General features: G+C 39.7%; 1 protein-coding gene across 3 annotated transcripts in view; it reads left to right on the forward strand.

Moving 5' to 3' along the window:
• Positions 1-18,740, forward strand: part of TANC2 (tetratricopeptide repeat, ankyrin repeat and coiled-coil containing 2) — a gene marked incomplete at both ends in the record, with an annotated part of 361,064 nt that overhangs the window by 326,971 nt on the left and 15,353 nt on the right. For all 3 annotated transcript variants that reach the window (XM_080712438.1, XM_080712439.1, XM_080712440.1), the window contains 5 exons: positions 258-494; positions 3,977-4,162; positions 6,593-6,686; positions 15,284-15,417; positions 16,299-16,422. In XM_080712438.1, coding sequence (XP_080568564.1) covers positions 258-494; positions 3,977-4,162; positions 6,593-6,686; positions 15,284-15,417; positions 16,299-16,422 — 775 coding nt within the window. The remainder of the gene's footprint in view (positions 1-257; positions 495-3,976; positions 4,163-6,592; positions 6,687-15,283; positions 15,418-16,298; positions 16,423-18,740) is intronic.

The following is an 18,740-nucleotide window of genomic DNA, read 5'->3' on the forward strand; positions in this document are numbered from 1 at the left end:
GCGAACTGCAATCCTCCAGTCTCAGCCTCCCAAATGCTGGGATTACAAGTGTGTGCCACCACGCCTAGCTTAGCTCGTACGTTTATGTAAGGAGACATTTTACATTATTTTCCAAAAGGAACATGTGAAGAATATAAAAGAAATCACTAAATGTCACTAGTCAGTGTCATAGGGCCTCAGGTGATTTAATAAAAGATGGACTCCAAAAATTGGATTGATGACTACCTGATTATTTCTGTCTATTTACTTATCTCTAGGTCAGCCGACTGCTGATTTTGGGAGGCGCCAATATTAATTATCGGACAGAGGTTTTAAATAATGCCCCAATTTTATGTGTCCAGTCTCATCTTGGTTACACAGAAATGGTGGCCCTGCTTTTGGAGTTTGGGGCCAACGTGGATGCCTCTTCTGAAAGCGGCCTGACTCCTCTGGGGTATGCCGCAGCGGCGGGGTTCCTGAGCATCGTGGTATTGCTGTGCAAGAAGAGGGCCAAGGTAATGGTGGCCGCCTCTGCTCTATTCCTTTCCTCCTGACGTAGAGTCTTTCTTAACTCCTGGCACACCAGAGCCTGATGGGGAGCAGATTGGAGGGAAGGCCGGCTCCGCCTATAGCCCAGCCTGCCCACTCACCTCTGCCAGTCCTCACTGCAGCTGGACACAGCTGTAAAACCTTTGAGAAGCACTTAGGAAACTATTTGTCAGCAACCACATAAAGTCATTGTCTAATAATCCAGAAACCCAGCTGAGCTCGGCAGAGCCCCTTTCTTGAAGAGAGGAAGGAGAAATGGGGGAGGAGCTAGGAGATGCAGTGAGAGGTCTGAAATGAATGGCACCTCCAGATACTGAGAGGAAATATGTGAAGAATCTTTGAATATTTTGAACATTTGAATATGTGAAGAAAACATATATTTTGACATATATTTCTTCACATATATCTGAATATATGTGAAGAAAAGACATGCTAGCCTTGGAGGTGAGAGGGACACCTGATCCCCTCGTCCTGGCCTTGAAGACCACCACCCTAAAGGTAGCAGAAAAGACGTTTCTCCCTCTTTCTACTCAGAATAACCACCTGCACCTTAATAAATAGTGCCCTTAAAAAAAGAAAATGCTCCAACATTCAGCATTCCATTGAGCTAACTCTCTCAAAGGTCACTAATAACTACCAATCATCAAATAAAGCTGTTCTTTCCATTCTTATCCTTCTGAGCCCTCTATAGTGTTAGTAACATAAAATTTTAATTTTGTCCTAGATCTTCTATTTTTCCAGTTGCTTTTCTCTCTCTTTTTTTTTTTTCTTGAAACAGAGCCTTGCTAAGTTTCTGAGACTGTCCTAGAACCTGCAGTCCCCCTTTCTCAGCCTCCCAAGTACTGGGATTATAGGTGTGCACCACCATGTCCAGCTCCTTAATTCTTTAAACCTTTTGTTTGGAAATAATTTTAGACATTCAAAAACATTGCAAAAATAATCCAGAGAATTTCCTATGTCCTCTACCAAGCTCCCCTTAATGTTAACAGCTTAAGTAATTATGGTCTCATTATCAAAACAAGGAAAATAATATTGACTTAATACTGTTGATTTATCTATAGGCCTTATTAAAAATTTCCCAATTGTCCCATTAATGTTCTTTTTCCCTTGTAGGAGCCATTTCAGGACCGTCATTACATTTAGCTATGCCATCTTAGTCTTTAGCCAATTTGTCTCTTATGAGCTTGACAATTTTGAAGAATGGTCCTAGGAAGCTTTTCAATTTTACTTCATCATTTGATTGAGTTTATATATGTTTGGCAAGAATATCACATAAGTGATGCTGTACCTTTTTATTGGAATGCAACACTTGAGGTTCATGGTGTTAATCTTTCTTCCTATAGATGATATTAACTTTGATCACTTGGTTAAGGTAGTATTTTTCAGATTTCAACTCCAAAGTTACTATCTTTCCCTTCTGTAATTAAAAAGTCTTTTTAGGGAGATGATCTGAGACTAGGCAAATAGATGCCTTGTTTCTCGCCACACTCTTTCCACTTGTCTATGATCCATCTTGATTCGTGCTCTGATATTTACCTAATGGTGATTCTCTATTTTCATCATTCCTTTAGCATTTATGAATTCCAGTTAATAAATTGGAATTCCAACATTTATTCAGTCTAATTCTAAGGAAGAGCTATGCCTTTTCTCTCATGCATTTACTTACCCAGTTGTTTGTTGTTATCACTGTGGGGTCATGGATGTTTATTTTGTGCTATGGCCTATAGTTCATTCTATTATTATTCATTTTGTTTTTTCAGATTGCCCCAGTTTTGGCCATTGATTCGAGTTGGTTCCTGTGTCCTTTCAACTTCTCCCTACTATTAAAATATATATAATTATATATATTTATATAATATTTATTTATGTATAATTATATAAAATATATCTTTTTACATCATAATATTTTCCAGACTTTTCTTTTACTATTTCTGCCCCAGCCCTGAAATCTACCATTTTTCCAAAGAGCCATGGTTTCCTTTACTTGCACCCTTAGTTTAAAGAAATACAGTTCTAAGCATGAAAACTCTCACTGACTCTTTACTAACCTACTGATTAAATGCAAACCACTAAGCCTGTATTCAAAAGTATCTGCTCTCAACCTTAAAGTTTAAACTTCTTCCTTCAGAAACAAAACTAGAATAAGTTAATAATTTTCTATTTCAGCCAGTTGAAATTGAACATTCCTTCTCAATCTGTCACTGATTCTAGGTGGGAATTAATTTTTCCATCCTCTGAAATGTTACTGTGCTTTTCCTTCTTTATGCCATGTGTTGTGTACTCCTTTGTTGGCCAGGCTTTTGTTAACCCCCTCGACCTTGGTCGAAAGCTCTTGGGAGCGAAGTCCTTATGTGATTTTGTATTTGCCTTTGGATCCCAAGTGGTGCCTTGCGCACACTTGGCATCCTGTAAACACTTGTCATGTGGGTTGCTGGGTGGAACCATAGTAAGCGGGAAACCAGAAATGGAACTTGGGCTTCGAGTGCTCTACCATGGACAGGTAACCCCAGTCCTGCTAGATAAGACCACTTCGTCCATCCCAAGTGTGGCTAAGGGCATTTGAGTAGATTGATTTTTTTTTTTTTTTTTTTTTTTTTTGTACTGGAGTTCCTGGAAGCCCTTCTACCTCCAGGCTACGCTCCCAGACCTATTTTTATATTTTTTATGTGGAAATAGGGTCTCTTAAGCCAGCGTGGCTGGCTTTGAACCTACGCAATCCTCCTGTCTCCGCCTCCCAAGTGCGGAGATTACAAACGTGCACCACCACACCCGGCCTAGATTGATCTTAATCAGCCTCTTCTTTCACCTAAATTTATAACCAACACTGAAGTTAGAAAACCTTCTATTAGAGCTTAGTCTATTATTAAGCTCCAAGTGCCTCTGGCCATCTCGGCCAGATCTTTGAGATCCTGCCCCACTGCTGGCAGAGAGGAATGGCCTTTGCCAAAGATTGGTGGTCAGTTGAATGATTCATGATAGGATAATTTCACTTCTTTGGAATAAAAAAAAAGTGGAGCTCCAAAGTATTTCTTTCTTTTCATAATTTCATAGACAGTTTTTCTTTTTTTTTTTTTTGTGCCAGCAGAGCGACAATTCTCTCCAATCTTGGTCTGAAAAAAACTATTTGAGGACAAAGGAAAATATACCTCAGGAAAACATAACTTGAGCTGAGAGTTTGATTTTTCTTTTAATATTAGAACAAAAGCCTGACTCCTTTTCTGGGGAAAAGAAGTTTTCCCCACAAGGACATCTAGCAGAAGTATACTTTGGTAATGATCTACCCTGAGGAGAGAGTATCTTCTAGATAGGCTCAAAGATTGGCTGAAGGAGTGGGAAAAGTGTATGCTAGCGTATGCTAGTCCAGACACATGCGGTGGTCTGGGATGACTAGGTTGGGAATACAGCGCAGGCCTTGGTTCACTCATATTTTTCCATTCTCTTCTCTTAGGTGGATCACTTGGATAAGAACGGGCAGTGTGCTTTGGTTCACGCCGCACTCCGAGGTCATCTGGAGGTTGTCAAGTTCTTGATTCAGTGTGACTGGACAATGGCTGGGCAGCAGCAAGGAGTGTTTAAGAAGAGCCATGCCATCCAGCAGGCCCTCATTGCTGCAGCCAGCATGGGTTACACCGAGGTGAGAAGACTTAGTAAGATGTCTTTTTCAAGCTATGTATTGAAAGACTTAAGAAACTGGGAGAGAAGGATTGCATATTATAAAATGGCCTGCCAAAGTAATATGAATTTTTGTTGCTACTCTGAGGAATAAGGAGATTACACTCTATGAGGCACTCAACTACTTAAATGCCAACATACCTAGAATTTACAGGTAGAGAACATGAGAGTTGAAAAGAAATTGTAAATTATCTAATTCAATTCCTGCCCATCTTTCCACTTGTATTTAACAGACAATGACACTGAGCCACAGAGGGATTAATTATTGGCCTGTGCTCACATATTTAGACAATGTGGAATGAGAAGAACACACATAGAAGAAAAATCAGGTTTTAGTCCCAGCTCTCAGCTCATTAGATGGAGACCTTGGGCATTTCACATAACCTCCTAGAACCTTGTTTCCTATCTGTAAAGTGAAGTTACTAAATCCTTTCTTCCAAGGCTATTCTAAAGAGCATTTATAAATAGTTAAACACTATACAAATGATATTTTTACTGATTTATTTATTAATGGCAGTAATAATGACAGATATTTGAGTGTGTGTGTGTGTGTGTGTGTGTGTGTGTGTGTGTGTGTGTTGTACTGGAGATGGAATCTAGAGTTATTCTACCTCCAAGATGTACCCCCAGCCCTCTTTTACTTTTTATTTTGAAATAGAGGCTCACTAGGTTGCTGAGAGTCTCACTACATTGCTGAGGCTGTCCTTGAACCAGCAGTCCTCCGGTCTCAGCTTCCCAAGTACTGAGATTACAGGCATGTGCCTTCATGCCTGACTACAAATATTTAGAACTGGTAATATGCTGTGAAAATTTTTTAACAACTGACTCTGAGGAGGAAAGAGAGATAGAACAAGAGAGTGTGTGTGTGTATTTATATATATTTAAATTTATCATAAATTTTGCTTATCTGAAAAATTTATTGCACATTATTTACAAATAATTGTGAAATACATAACCCCTAAGTTGAATGCTTTTGTTGATTTTTGCTGAATTTATATCTATAGCTAACCTATGGCTACAACTGGATCATGATTTGATAAATGAAGTTTCATCCCAAATTGCTAAATCTTTGCCCAATAATTTTATTGCCATTAAACCTGATATGGAATTTGCTGTTAAACTATTCATCTTTATATAAGTTAAATTAGTTAAACTGAAACTTCTTTGAACGTTAGCTATAAACCAAACTTATTTTTAATGTTTTTCATTTCCAGCCTGAAAATACTCTCACCATGGCCAATTTTAAGCTACCAGTGTGATATCACTAAATACAAAAATGGGAAGAGAGGCACAGAAGCACACAATATTTCTACCACACAGACACAATATATGTAAATAACCAACAGACACAACCTCAATAGCATAATATTTAAATGTAATTAAATAATTAGGAAGTTATGAGATATGAGGGATTTTTTTTCCTCTGGTTGGTGGTTTGATTGGTTGGTTTTGCTGTGCTGGGGACCAGGCCAAACCCAAGGCCTCATACATGCTATGCAGGTTCTCTGTCACTGAGCTATACTTGTTCCTCAGTACAGATTAATTTGTTTTGGGGGTTGTTTGTTTGTTTGTTTAGAGGCTGATTGTTTGATTTGAGGTTTTACATTGCTGAGGATCAAACCCAGGGCCTCTCACATGCTAGGCAAACACTCTACCACTGAGGTACAGCCCCAGCCCCAGATTTGAGTAGTGTTTAAACTTTTAATACAATTTAGTTCATTGTTATTTGATCTTAATAAATAACTGGCTTTGTTTCACAACCAAATTGTAAAATTCCTGAAAATTTAGCTGTCAGCTTTTATGGACCAGCTCCACACCACTACATAGAATGCTGTCATGAAACAACTACCCTGTCAGTTGACATGATATTTCACCAAGGAAATAGCAAGTCAAACTGAAATGTTTACTGTGTGTGAAAGGTTTTTAACTTCCTATACAGTCAAATTTCTGGAAATAGAGCTATCATTTTCTTTTAGGTTAGTAACCATTCTCCCTTACATTCCTTATGCTTTTGAGAGAAAGAATGATGATTATCATTGTACTCTGAAGAAATACAGGTCCTCAATTTTCTCCATGTTTATTTTTGTGGTCTTATTAGGAATAGAAAAGATTGCTTCCTTAACTTAAATATTTAGGAGAAATATAAATTTTTAAGTCAGAAAATACATACCTGACTTATGTTCAAGATAAACATGTCAACTATACCTGATAGGACAGATGCTCATCAGAGAAGTTTTGGGTTTCTTGGCTAGGACAGTCAGTTTGGATTCCTTCTGTGTGCTAGAGATTTAGTGATACTTAGATGATCTGCATATCCTCCAAACCTCACAGGCTAGTGTCAATAACATCTTTTTCCACCTAAAGGTTGAGCTGACACAACTTCTTGTTTCAGATTGTCTCCTACCTACTTGATCTTCCAGAAAAAGATGAAGAGGAAGTGGAGCGAGCACAGATCAACAGCTTTGACAGTCTCTGGGGAGAGACAGGTACTCCTCACGGCACTGCCTTTTCTCTCATGAGTGTACTGTGTTGTGTTGTGTGGACTCTGTCTGTTCTTTGGCATACCTTTGACACTCTTCTGTCCTGTGACTTCCATGTTAGAGATCAACTTAGCTCAAGTAAAAAGTAAAAATCAGGCAGTTTCCTTCTTCCAGTCCTCTTTCCCTTTGGATTCTCCCTCCATACCATTGGCACTTTCAAACAAAATGGTTCCCCACTTTTGGTTCCAAATATTTTTTTAAAGACTAAAAATTTCCTTGCAGTGGACCGAAACTAAGCAGAAAATTATTGTAGGCCTTCTCTTTTTTATATAAGCCTTTAGTCTGCAGTTATAAGCTGGGAAATTATCTTTGGTGGTTTTTTTGTTGGGTTTTTTTTAGGGGGGGGGTTGTTTTTGTTTATTTGTTTGGGTTTTTGTGTGTGTCTGTATGTGTGTAAGTGATTCTGGGGATTGAGCCCAGGGGCATTCTACTTCCAAGCTATCCCCCTAGCCCTATTTTATATTTTATTTGGAAACAAGGTCTCACTAAGTTGCTGAAGCTAGTCTTGAGCCTGAAATCCTCCTGTTTCAGCCTCCCAAATACTGGAATTACAGGCATGCACCACCACACTCAGCTAGATTACATTTTTATCCATATTTCTAGTTAAGTAGATACTGTTATGATAGAGTGATATCTGACAACTAAGTTTTATATTATGAGTTAAGTTGCTGTCTGGATACAAGATGAAGGCACAGCCTATAACACTCAATACTATTCAGTTTCTCTTAGTCTATACAAAGCAGTCCACATCATTTGGTACTTACTGCACAAACAGAAGCTTCTTTCCTTGTGGCTTTTGCAGGAAATTATTGTTGTCTTTTCTCCAAGTCTAAACTGGAGCATCTGGAAAAACATCAGTAATCTTTGATGTATTTTTTTGAAACCAGGGAAAGGAAAATGGTTGTATAACCACAGATATGTGTCATATTTGCCTGGAGAAATAGACCAATACTGAGATGGCCAATTTAGGAAAAGTGTTTTGCTATAAAAATGTATTTTGGTTAGATTAATAAGAGTGTTAATGTAAAATAATAGAAGCCTCTTGAACGCTTTTAATGATGTATTGAATTGTGATGTTTCTTCCCATGATGAAATTTCATATAGGTTTCATGACTTCTTTAACATTATCATATGGAATGGTCCAAAGCTCAGGAATTTGCTTTTCAAACAACCCTTCTTTCTCTAAGAGCCAAAGAGAGCAGATGCTGGGCAGCTGCAGCTTAAGAGCCCATGACAGATCAAGGAAAAATGTGTATCTGGAAACAGCTGCTGTCTCAGGAAAACCCCACCCCCTCACCACCAAGGGAAGCCAGAGGTCAGGCTGAGGGGAGCAGCCTGGCCGGACATCAGTGACTGCAGAGTATCCACATGTAACCTAAAGCTTCATAGGACCTGTTGGTTTACTTCTTCTGTTGCACAACCTTCCTCAATACAAGTGTTGTTAGACCTCCCAAAAGAATCCTCATTGCAGACAGGCATGGTGGTGTACTCCTGTAATCCCAGTACTTGGGAAGCTGAGACAGGAAGATCATAGTTTGGGGACAGCTTCAGCAATGTAGCCAAACTCAGCAACCTAGGAAAACCCTGTTTGAAAAAAAAAAAATTACAAAGGGCTAGGGGTATAGCTTGGAGTAGAACACCCTTAGGTTCAGTCCCCAATACCAGGAGAAAAAAAATTTCTTTGTTACCCAGGACAAAGACATATAACCTGTGAGGGTGACAAAAAAAATTTCCTGGCTCAATATTGATAATGGATAGAAATTGCAAGGTTTATAGTCAGTGAAGTGATGAACATCAAACACATTCTAGTACTATACTCAAAAGAAATCCTTAAAAAGGTTCAAGAAGAGCCGGGCGTGGTGGCGCACACTTGTAATCCCCGCACTTGGGTGACTGAGACAGGAGGATCGCACAGGTTCGAAGCCAGCCTCAGTTGGCTTAAGAGACCCTGTTTACAAATAAAATATAAAATAGGTCTGAGAGTGTAGCCCAGAGGTAGAAGGCCCCTGGATTCCATCCCAGTACCACAAAAAAAAAAAAAGATTCAAGAAGGATATAAACTAAATGGAATTATTTTTATTGATATATTATTAGAACAAAACATCATAACCTCATTATTTCAAAAATATTTCATACCTTAAAGTATATAATAATTTTACATTAATTTATATATATATATGTATCATCTCAAACTTAATCAAAACTTCATGTCAGTTTGCTTATAATCAGAATTGTGTTTAACCTGATATTTATGTGCAATAAATTTAATATAAGACATAAAATGCCATATAATATTTAATTTGAAATTAAATATATTTGTAATATAATTTCTAGATCTAAAAAAACATTTTATTTCAGAAAATTTTTTGGAAAAGAATGTTGTCTTTGCTATATTAAAATGATCCCTAGAACAAACTACTAGTATAAAATGAACTTCAGGCATTTCTTTTCCTCATTTGTACTGATAAGTTTACTAAGTATGCATGTTTCTCTCTAAATCATAGCACATAATCATTTAAAATCTATAATGAGAAGCCAGGCGTGGTGGCGCACACTTCTAATCCCAGCATTTGGGAGGCTGAGACAGGAAAATCTGGGTTCATGGCCAGACTCAGCTACTTAGTGAGGCCCTTTGCAACTAACTCAGTGAGATCCTGTTTGAAAATAAAGACTAATAAATAGGGCTGGGGTGTAGCTTGGAGGGTTCAATCTCCAGTACCACAAAAATCTAAAATAAAATCTATAATGATCCTTGAATTGTGATGTTTCCTTCAATGGCAAAATCTTATCTATGTTTTTTGCAAATAAAACTGATCTGTGACCTGAAGCTAGCAACCCTGACCTAAAGACAAAATTTTTACCTAAGAAAAACATGATGGTCACAATGTTTCCAACAATCTGCATCACTTGCCATATCAAATCTAAGACACAGCCAGGCGTGGTGGTGCATACTTGGAATCCCCCTCTTGGGAGGCTGAGACAGGAGGTTCGCACAGGTTCGAAGCCAGCCTCAGCTGCTGAGTGAGGCTCTCGGCAACTTATGAGACCCTGTTTCCAAATAAAATAGAAAATAGGTCTGGGAGTATAGCCCGGGAGCAGAAACCCCCTGGGTTCCAACCCCAGTACCACCAAAAAAAAAAAAAATCTAAGACACCACAAACTATAAGAAACTAGAGCCATTATTTTATGTGCCACTACATAAACAAAAGCTTCTAGTTACACTGACATGGTTCTTTATTATCACATCAATTTTAAGATGCATTTCAAAAATGTTAAGACAGGGGGGTGAATTTTAGAATCAAATACATCTTAACATACGGTAAAATAGTAATTGATATATCATTTTTAGTTATCAGATTTTCTAAGAATATATTACTATAATATCCTGATTGCTTTTGTCCTCTTTTTGTAATCTCAGCCCCTACCCACCTCTGTGTGTGCGCGCGCGCGCGCGCGCGTGTGTGTGTGTGTGTGTGTGTGTGTGTGTGTACACTCATGCATACACATGCTATAAATCGAACCCAAGGGCATTCCACCTTTGAACTATACTCCCAATCCTATTTTATTTTTTTATTTTGGAACAACAGAGTCTCACTAAGTTGCTGAGATACTTACTAAACTGGCCTGGAACCTGCGATCCTCCTGTCCCAGCCTCCCAAGTACTAGGATTACACCATGCTCAGCTTTGTAGTCTCTTTACACCTTTATACTTCTAAGATATCATCTTTTTTTTTTTTTTTGCGGGTCTGGGGATGGAACCCAGGGGCATTCTACCTTCGAGCTATACCCCCTGCCCTATTTTTTATTCTTTATTTGAAACCGGGTCTCACTGAGTTGCAGAAGGCCTCACTAAGTAGCTGAGGCTGTCTGCGAACCGTGATCCTCCAGGTCTCAGCCTCCCAAATGCTGGGATTACAAGCATGCACCACCATGCCCAGCTAGATATCATCTTCTTACATCTAGCTTTCATCTGACCAGCCCCCTCTGGTCCCACAGGATTTTCACAGACTTGAAGAACAACACAAGAAAAGCAATAAGGTGGAAAGATTGCTTCCCCCCACTACTATTACTGCCTTATTAGCCACAGACTAGGCCCAGCATTAAGAACATACAGCAGTTCTGGAGGCCAGCTCTGTAAATAACAGCCAAAAAGAAGCCCAAGTTCACAAAATAAACCAGATTCCCTTAATTTATGCCTTTATCATCTTTTGCCCAGATTATTGTAGCTACCTCTTAATTGATATTCCAACCTCTAGCCTCACCCTTTTATGATTTATCTCCCAGGCTTTGGGCACAGGGATCTTTTTAAGCCATATCTGTTTGTGTCACTTGTCACTTTCCTGCTTACTGACCTTTATTTATTACTTTTAGAATTAAGTTCTCTAGTGTAACATAAAAGACCAGTCATGATCCCAGGCTCATCTTTTGTCTATCTTCGGTAATTCTAATAATAATAAACATGTAGCTTCGCACCTCAGTGCCTTTTACACGCCCTTGACTAGCAGGGTGCCACACTCCCTTGTCTTCCCTGTTTATCTTTTATCATCTATCTCGATTGTCCTCTCTTCCTGGTGCCTTCTCAGTTACTTCTTCCCTTGTGCCTCCTTTATGCCATGGGCAGGTCTCGCTGTACTTATCACACTGTATAGTGATATATTTATTTGTTTTTCATCCTCAACCAAGAGTTCCTTGAGAGCAGAGACAGTGTCTGACAAATAGCTCAATAAATGTTTAATTAATGTTGTTTTAGATAGCAGTAATCGGTTCATGTCTCCCCAACCACCTTCCCCCATTAATCTTAACATTCTATACTTTCTCAAGGTTGAAAGAGATAAAAGAGTCACTTGCACCTACATTCTATTTAATGTCACCATCCCATCCAACCAAACTTTAGTTATTTCCCCAACTCTGGGCTGAATCCTGTCTACCTCTTCAAAGTCCTTGTATGTTCCCCTTTGACAAAAGACTATTTATGTCAGATAATCTCATCAGATGCTGACAAGCTAGCGTACAAATTCTGTTTCTCATCTCTTAGGAAAAAATTTTGCTCCTAACTGCTGTTTGCTTTAAGAATCAGCTTGTTGTTTTACAGACCTGGCTTCACATTAATCTTTCTTTCCAGAAGTTCTAACGGTTTTTGATAAGATTCATAAAATCCAGCCAGAGCAACTCCTTGCTCATGGATTTTGAAAAGTCCAGGCTTCATTTTACATAGTTGTGTTGTTTTGAGATGAAATGGGCCAGCTGTGCTAATCGCCATGTCTAGCTCTCAGCTGAAGATTGCTGCCAAATGACATCATAACCCAAGCAATGGAGATGATACAACAGAGGAAAAGGCCAAATGGAACATTTTCTCCTAAAAAAATACATTATTCAATAGAGAGAAATGGGCCAACCAGAGTGATATAATTGTTAGACAGTGTAACTTTCCAGACAAACAATGACTGTGAATATTTAAATGTGTTCTGTGAACTGGCATCATTAGTGAGAGGCCTAATTCTAAAGTACTGTCTTATTTTCTTAAGTGTTTTTGTGAAAAACAATGTGTTTGACTCCCACACATAGGGAGGTTTGCTGCAATCTTACACCTAGTCGCTACTTTAAATGGATTCAGAACCTGGAAATTGTACTTTAGTTTTTATTTTGTGGTATAGGGATTGAACCCAGGGGTGTTCTAACACTGAGCTATACCCTCAGCCCTTTTTTTTTTTTTTTTTTTTTTTTTTTTTTTTTTTTTTTTTTTTTTTTTTTTTTGGTGGTACTGGGGTTCCTGGAAGCCCTTCTACCTCCGGGCTACACTCCCAGACCTATTTTTACATTTTTATTTGGAAACAGGGTCTCCTAAGCCAGCACATGTGGCTGGCTTCGAACCTGCGCGATCCTCCTGTCTCTGCCTCCCAAGCGCGGGGATTACAAGCGTGCGCCACCACGCCCGGCACCCTCAGCCCTTTCTATTTTTAACTTTGAAATAGGGTCTCAAGCTGGGCGTGGTGGCGCACGCTTGTAATCCCCGCCCTTGGGAGGCTCAGACAGGAGGATCACACAGGTTCGAAGCCAGCCTCAGCTGCTTAGTGAGGCTCTCAGCAACTTAGTGAGACCCTGTTTCCAAATAAAATATAAAAAATAGGTCTGGGAGTATAGCCCGGAGGTAGAAAGCCTCTGGGTTCCACCCCCAGTACCACCAAAAAAAGAAAGAAAGAAAGAAAGAAAGAAAGAAAGAAAGAAAGAAAGAGAGATAGGGTCTCAACACATACCAGCCTCAAACCTTTGTTCTTCCTGTCTTAGCATCCCAAGTACTGAGATTACAGACTTGCACCACCATGCCTAGCCTGGAGTGGTTTGTTTTAAAAGCACCAGTGAGATGTTTTTCTTTGGCTGGTTGCTTGATTGTTTTGTTTTTGTTTTGTTGGTTTATTTTTGTGGGGCTGGAGATTGAACCCAGGGACATTCTACCTCTGAGCTACACCCCCAGCCCTATTTTATTTTTTATTTTGAAATAGGATCTTACCACGTTGCAGAGAACCCAACTAAATTGCTGAGGCTGGCATTGAACTTGCAGTCCCCCTGTCTCAGCCTCCCAAGTATTGGGATTAGAAGTATGGACCACCATGCCTAGCTAAGATGATTCTTATGATGCCTGACCCAGGTCTATCTCAGTTAAGTCAAGTCCTTAAAATACTCTTGTTTTCCTACCTGTATAAAGAACCTATGATTTTTTTTCTGAATTGTTAGAAATATAAATTCAAGAAAAGATCACTTGAAATGAAAGAAACAGATGAGCAAATAATTATTGCCATTAGCTCCCATGCTCATATCTTCGGGGCTTGTAAATTGTCTCATGTAAGACCAAGCTCTGCCCATCTGTGAGGAACAGAACAGAAATGCCAGTGTCAAGATTTTCAAAATAAAATTGAAAATACACATAAGAAACACTATAGATCGGGTTTAAGATTGTGTATAAATTTTAAAATTGTCCCATTTTCTTTCATAAGCCTATCTTATCCTTGTGGAAATTATAGGCTGTTTTAATTTTGCATATGACCCAGTTGTGTATAAATTAAGCCAAGCTCAAGGATAAAATGCCATAATTTGCACTTAAATGGAAAAAATACAAATGCATTTAATTTGTATTTCAGTGGCTTCTCTAATTAGATTCCAGTGATTGTAAATGTAAATATGTGCATCTGCTAAATATTATCATTTTCTGATTTGTTGTTGGACTAGGTGGCCATAGTAAAGGAAGGAACTGTTTGTTGTCCATCACATTGATTGTCCAAGTCAATTTGGTGGGGGGAGGAAATCTCTTCTTTCTATAAAATGAAGCATAACTCCTGCCATCTTCCAATAGTTTTTCATCCTCCCTACCTACCCTTCATCTATTCTTTAAAACAATAAACCTTTGCATTTTAAATTCCATAGTTAAATACAATACATAGCCGGGCGTGGTGGCACACGCTTTGTAATCCCTGCGCTTGGGAGGCTGAGACAGGAGGATCGCACAGGTTCAAAGCCAGCCTCGGCTACTTAGTGAGACCCTGTTTCCAAATAAAATATAAAAGAAAGCCTCTGGATTCCATCCCTAGTACCACCAAAAAATTAAATAAATAAATAAATAAATAAATAAATACAATACAATACATACGTCTTGGGTAAAAGATGGATTTAGGAGCCAGGTATGGTTGCCTGTAATCCCAGTACTTGGAAGGCTGAGACAGAAGGATCACAAGTTCATGGCTAGCCTCAGCAATTTAGTGAGGCTTTCAGCAACCTAGAACTTGTTTCAAAATAAAAAAAAACAAAATCACTCTGGGTGTATAGGTCAGAGTTAGAATGCCCCTATATTGAATCTCCAGCAAAACACACACACCAAAAAAAAAAAAAAAATGGACTTAGTATCTCCAAATTCCTCTTTTTCCTATTAAAATGGCACACTGAGAATGAAATCTCCACTCAGAGGTAGAATGCCCCTGGGTTCAATCCCTAGTACCAAAAAAAAAATTTTTTTTAATTAAAAACTGGCCCAACATCCTTACCTAATTCCTGACTTTGGCTGTGTAGGTTTGAGAGCTCGGAGCTCAGGAGTAGAATTTGGCCAGAGGTGACACTCAGCTAATTCTAAAGAAGACTTTAGTCTCTGCAGAGTCCCTTCTCCCTAAATTCTACTTACACATAAACTAACAGATTTATAGCTAGAACAAGGAACCAAAAGAGATGTGAGCCAAAGCAGCGAAGATATTGTAGGTAGGAAAAAGGAGACCCAAGTTGGATCAAAGGTAAATTTTCAGGAGACCTGGTTTCAGGATGTTGTGAGCCCATTTAAATGTTTTAACCATTATTTTTATTTGAAATAGTTCTTCCTTGAAAAGGCAGCTAAAATCATTATTCTTGGAGGTAAAGGAGCAGTCACATTGATCAAAAATAATAACTTACTGTGTTTTCCTAAAACATACCATTTGGAAACACACTAATGCCATCCATGCTGAACACTGAAGATGAGAGAGGACAAGAACCACCTATCTTCAATCTTTGTTCTCTGCCCTTAGCCCTGACAGCTGCAGCCGGAAGGGGCAAACTGGAGGTGTGCCGTCTGCTCTTGGAACAAGGGGCAGCAGTTGCCCAACCAAACCGCCGAGGGGCAGTGCCCCTCTTCAGCACTGTTCGCCAGGGCCACTGGCAGGTAAGCAGGGTAGCTACTTCCAGCCTCTCAGGCAGGTATGAGTTACAGGTGAAAACTTCTGATGCCAAGAATAGAAAGATCACAAATGTTGGGTTAACCTAGCAGTCATGAGGTTGAAAGTTGGGCCTTAGTTGTTAGTATTCTGCTTAATTGAGAAGGTTAAAAAATAAAAAGATCATGTTCAAAATAATCTTTGTGGTCTAGATCATGGAATGATCTCCTCATATTTCACAATATCTCCCATTTCATTGGAAAGTTCATTTCTCAACACATTCTGCTAACCACTTACTTGCAGGTATCTTAGACTTGCTAAAAGAAAGCGCAGTATACACAAATTCTGGTTATGTAATCTTTCCCAATGTTTGGTTCTGGATGAATGTTAACTTATACACTTGGGATGGAAAAGAAAGTATACTGATAATAATCTTTAGAAATATTTTAGTAGAAAAAACAAAGACTTTAGGAAGCAAACAGTGTTAAAAGGTGCCAGAGGCACTTCATTGCCATCAGGGCAGTAGTAGGACTCTACTGCAGGCAGGCTTGCAGCCCCTATGGATTAAGAAAAATGGCAGCGGCAGCGACTTGTGTTGGAGCTTTCGTTATGGGATTGTTTAGACTGTATGTTGACTTGTAATCCTAATCTTTTTAATTTAGTAGCTCAACTATTTAGAGATGACCTCTTCTCACTTGACTATCCCTAAGAAAATTAAAGATTAAATCACATTAGGACTGTATAGGTACTCAGGGGATTTTAAGGTAGAAAGCTACTTAGGTGACTCACATGTACAGCAGTAGAAGCTCACTTACTTTAGGGACAGTATGCATATGATTTCTTGCAGCTCTTCTTGGACTCACTGGTTCCTATTTCTCTGCATTTACAGATTGTTGATCTTCTACTCACCCATGGAGCTGATGTCAACATGGCAGACAAGCAGGGTCGGACTCCCCTGATGATGGCTGCCTCTGAAGGCCATCTAGGAACTGTGGACTTTCTACTTGCACAAGGTCAGTTCTGGGATGCCAGAGCTGAATGATTAATGCTCATAGTAACCCACTGAACCCCTGATTACCAGGAGTAGAGTCTAGATGATTTTAAGAGTGGATATTATTAATCCAGTTGGTTAGAAAATGAAAGGCCAAGCCGGTCATGGTGGTGCACACTCGTAGTCCCAATATCTTGGAGGCTGAAGACAGGAGGATTGCAGATTCGCAGCCAGCCTCAGCTACTTAGTGAGACCCTACAACTTGGTGAGACCCTGTTTCAAAATAAAGAATAAAAGCCGGGAGTGGTGGTGCACGCTTGTAATCCCCGCGCTTGGGAGGCGAGACAGGAGGATCGTGAAGGTTCAAAGCCAGCCGCGCTGGCTTAAGAGACCCTGTTTCCAAATAAAAATATAAAAAATAGGTCTGGGAGTATAGCCCAGAGGTACACTCCCAGGGCTCCCAGGAACCCCAGTACCACACACACACACACACACAAAAGAAAAAAAAATTTTTAATAAAAATAAAGAATAAAAGGGTTAGTGGTGTAGCTGGGAGGTAGAATGCCCCTGGATTCAATCCCCAATGCCACACACACACAAAAAAAAAAAAGGAAAAGAAAAGGCCAAGCCTGTCGTGGTGGCACACCTGTAATCCCAATGTTTGAGAGGCTGAGAAGAGGATCATAGGGCAGAGGCCAGGCCAAGGTAACTTAGCAAGGCCCTGTTTCAAAATAAAACGGATAGTGTAGCTGTATTTTCTTGAATCCAAAGAAGGTGAAGGGAGAAGATGCCTGCTAACAGTGGGATCCTATTCGGGGTATCATCATGATATTATTACCAGGCTATTATAATGAATTTCGGTGGGTGGGTGGGTGTGTCCGAACCTAGGGGCATTCTACCTCCGGGCTATACCCCCAGCCCTTTTTATTTGTTTTGAAATGGTCTTACTAGGTTGCTGAGGCTGGACACAAACATGTGATCCTCCTATTTGACCTCAGTTACCTTTGTAAAAACAGTGATGGTGATGGTGATGAAGTCACTGGTGACACTGCAGTGCCATCTAGTGGAACCCAAGCATGTACACAAAGCAATGGGTAGTGAGCTGACTAAGAGCAGTGAAGATATCACCACAGTTTGCCTCCACTATTAGTAAACTGGACTTCAACATCTATAATCATATACACAAAGCACATGCACTTTCATGACAGGAAAACAACCTCCCAAAGAAATATGACCAGGCATGAACAGTTGAGGGTAGTGTGTTGTTTTTGTTGTTGTTGTTGTTAGTGTAGTACTGGAGGTGTGGGGCATTCTATCTCTGAGCTACACCGCCAGCCCTATTTTTTAGTCTTTTTTATTTTTGAAACAGCATCTCACTGAGTTGCAAAATCTGTGAACCGCGATCCTCCGGTCTCCACTTCCCAAATGCTGGGATTACAAGCGTGCGCCACTATGCCTGGCTGTCATTTGAGGGTAGCTGAATTAGAAAAAAGAACTAAGAGCCGAGTGTGTTGGTGCATGCCTGTAATCTCAGTACTTGGGAGGCTGAGTCAGAAGGATCACAGATTTGAGGCCAGTCTTGGCAATGTAGCAAGACTTTCAGCAACCTAGTAAGACCCTGTTTCAAAACAAAAAATAAAATAAGGCTTAGGGTGTAGCACAAGGTAATGCCCCTGGTAATGCCCCTGGGTTCAGTCCCCAGGACCACGAGAAAGAGGGGAGGGACAGGGATGAAATAGTGTGAATAGTAAATTTGGTGAAGGACTGATAGTGGGCTAGGAGATCAGGAAGCCATTGTAATAGAATAAATGAGATGTGATGGGGTTCTAATACAGGGCCAGTCACTATCAGAATAAAATAAAAGGTCCAGGTCCAAGAAATACTTTTATTTAAAGACTTATTAGCTGGATCAGGTGTTACCTGCCTTTAATCTCAGCCAGAAGATGCTGAGGCAGAAGGACCACAAGCTCAGGAAAGCCTGGGCTATTTAGGGGGACTCTGTGCCAAAATAAAAGTAAAAGGGGCTGGGGATGTAGTTCAGTGGTAGAGTGCCCCTGCATTCAGTCCCCAGTCCTAAGGAAAAAAAGGAGAGAAGAGAAGGAGAGAGAAAAGAAAAAGACTTAATAGATAAAGACAGAAGACTTGAAGGTAACTCCAAAGTTGTAAAATGGATGTTTCAAATTTAGAAAGACAGCTGGGTGTGGTGATGCACACCTGCAATCCTAGTACTTGGAAGGTCGAGACAGGAGGATCACATGTTTGGGGCCAGCCTCAGCAACTTAGTGAGGCCCTCTACACCTTAGTGAGACCCTGTTTCAAATTTTTAAATTTTTGAAATGA

Source organism: Muscardinus avellanarius, assembly GCF_963383645.1.
Source record: "Muscardinus avellanarius genome assembly, chromosome: 16".
In the NCBI taxonomy this organism is placed as follows: Eukaryota; Metazoa; Chordata; class Mammalia; order Rodentia; family Gliridae; genus Muscardinus; species Muscardinus avellanarius.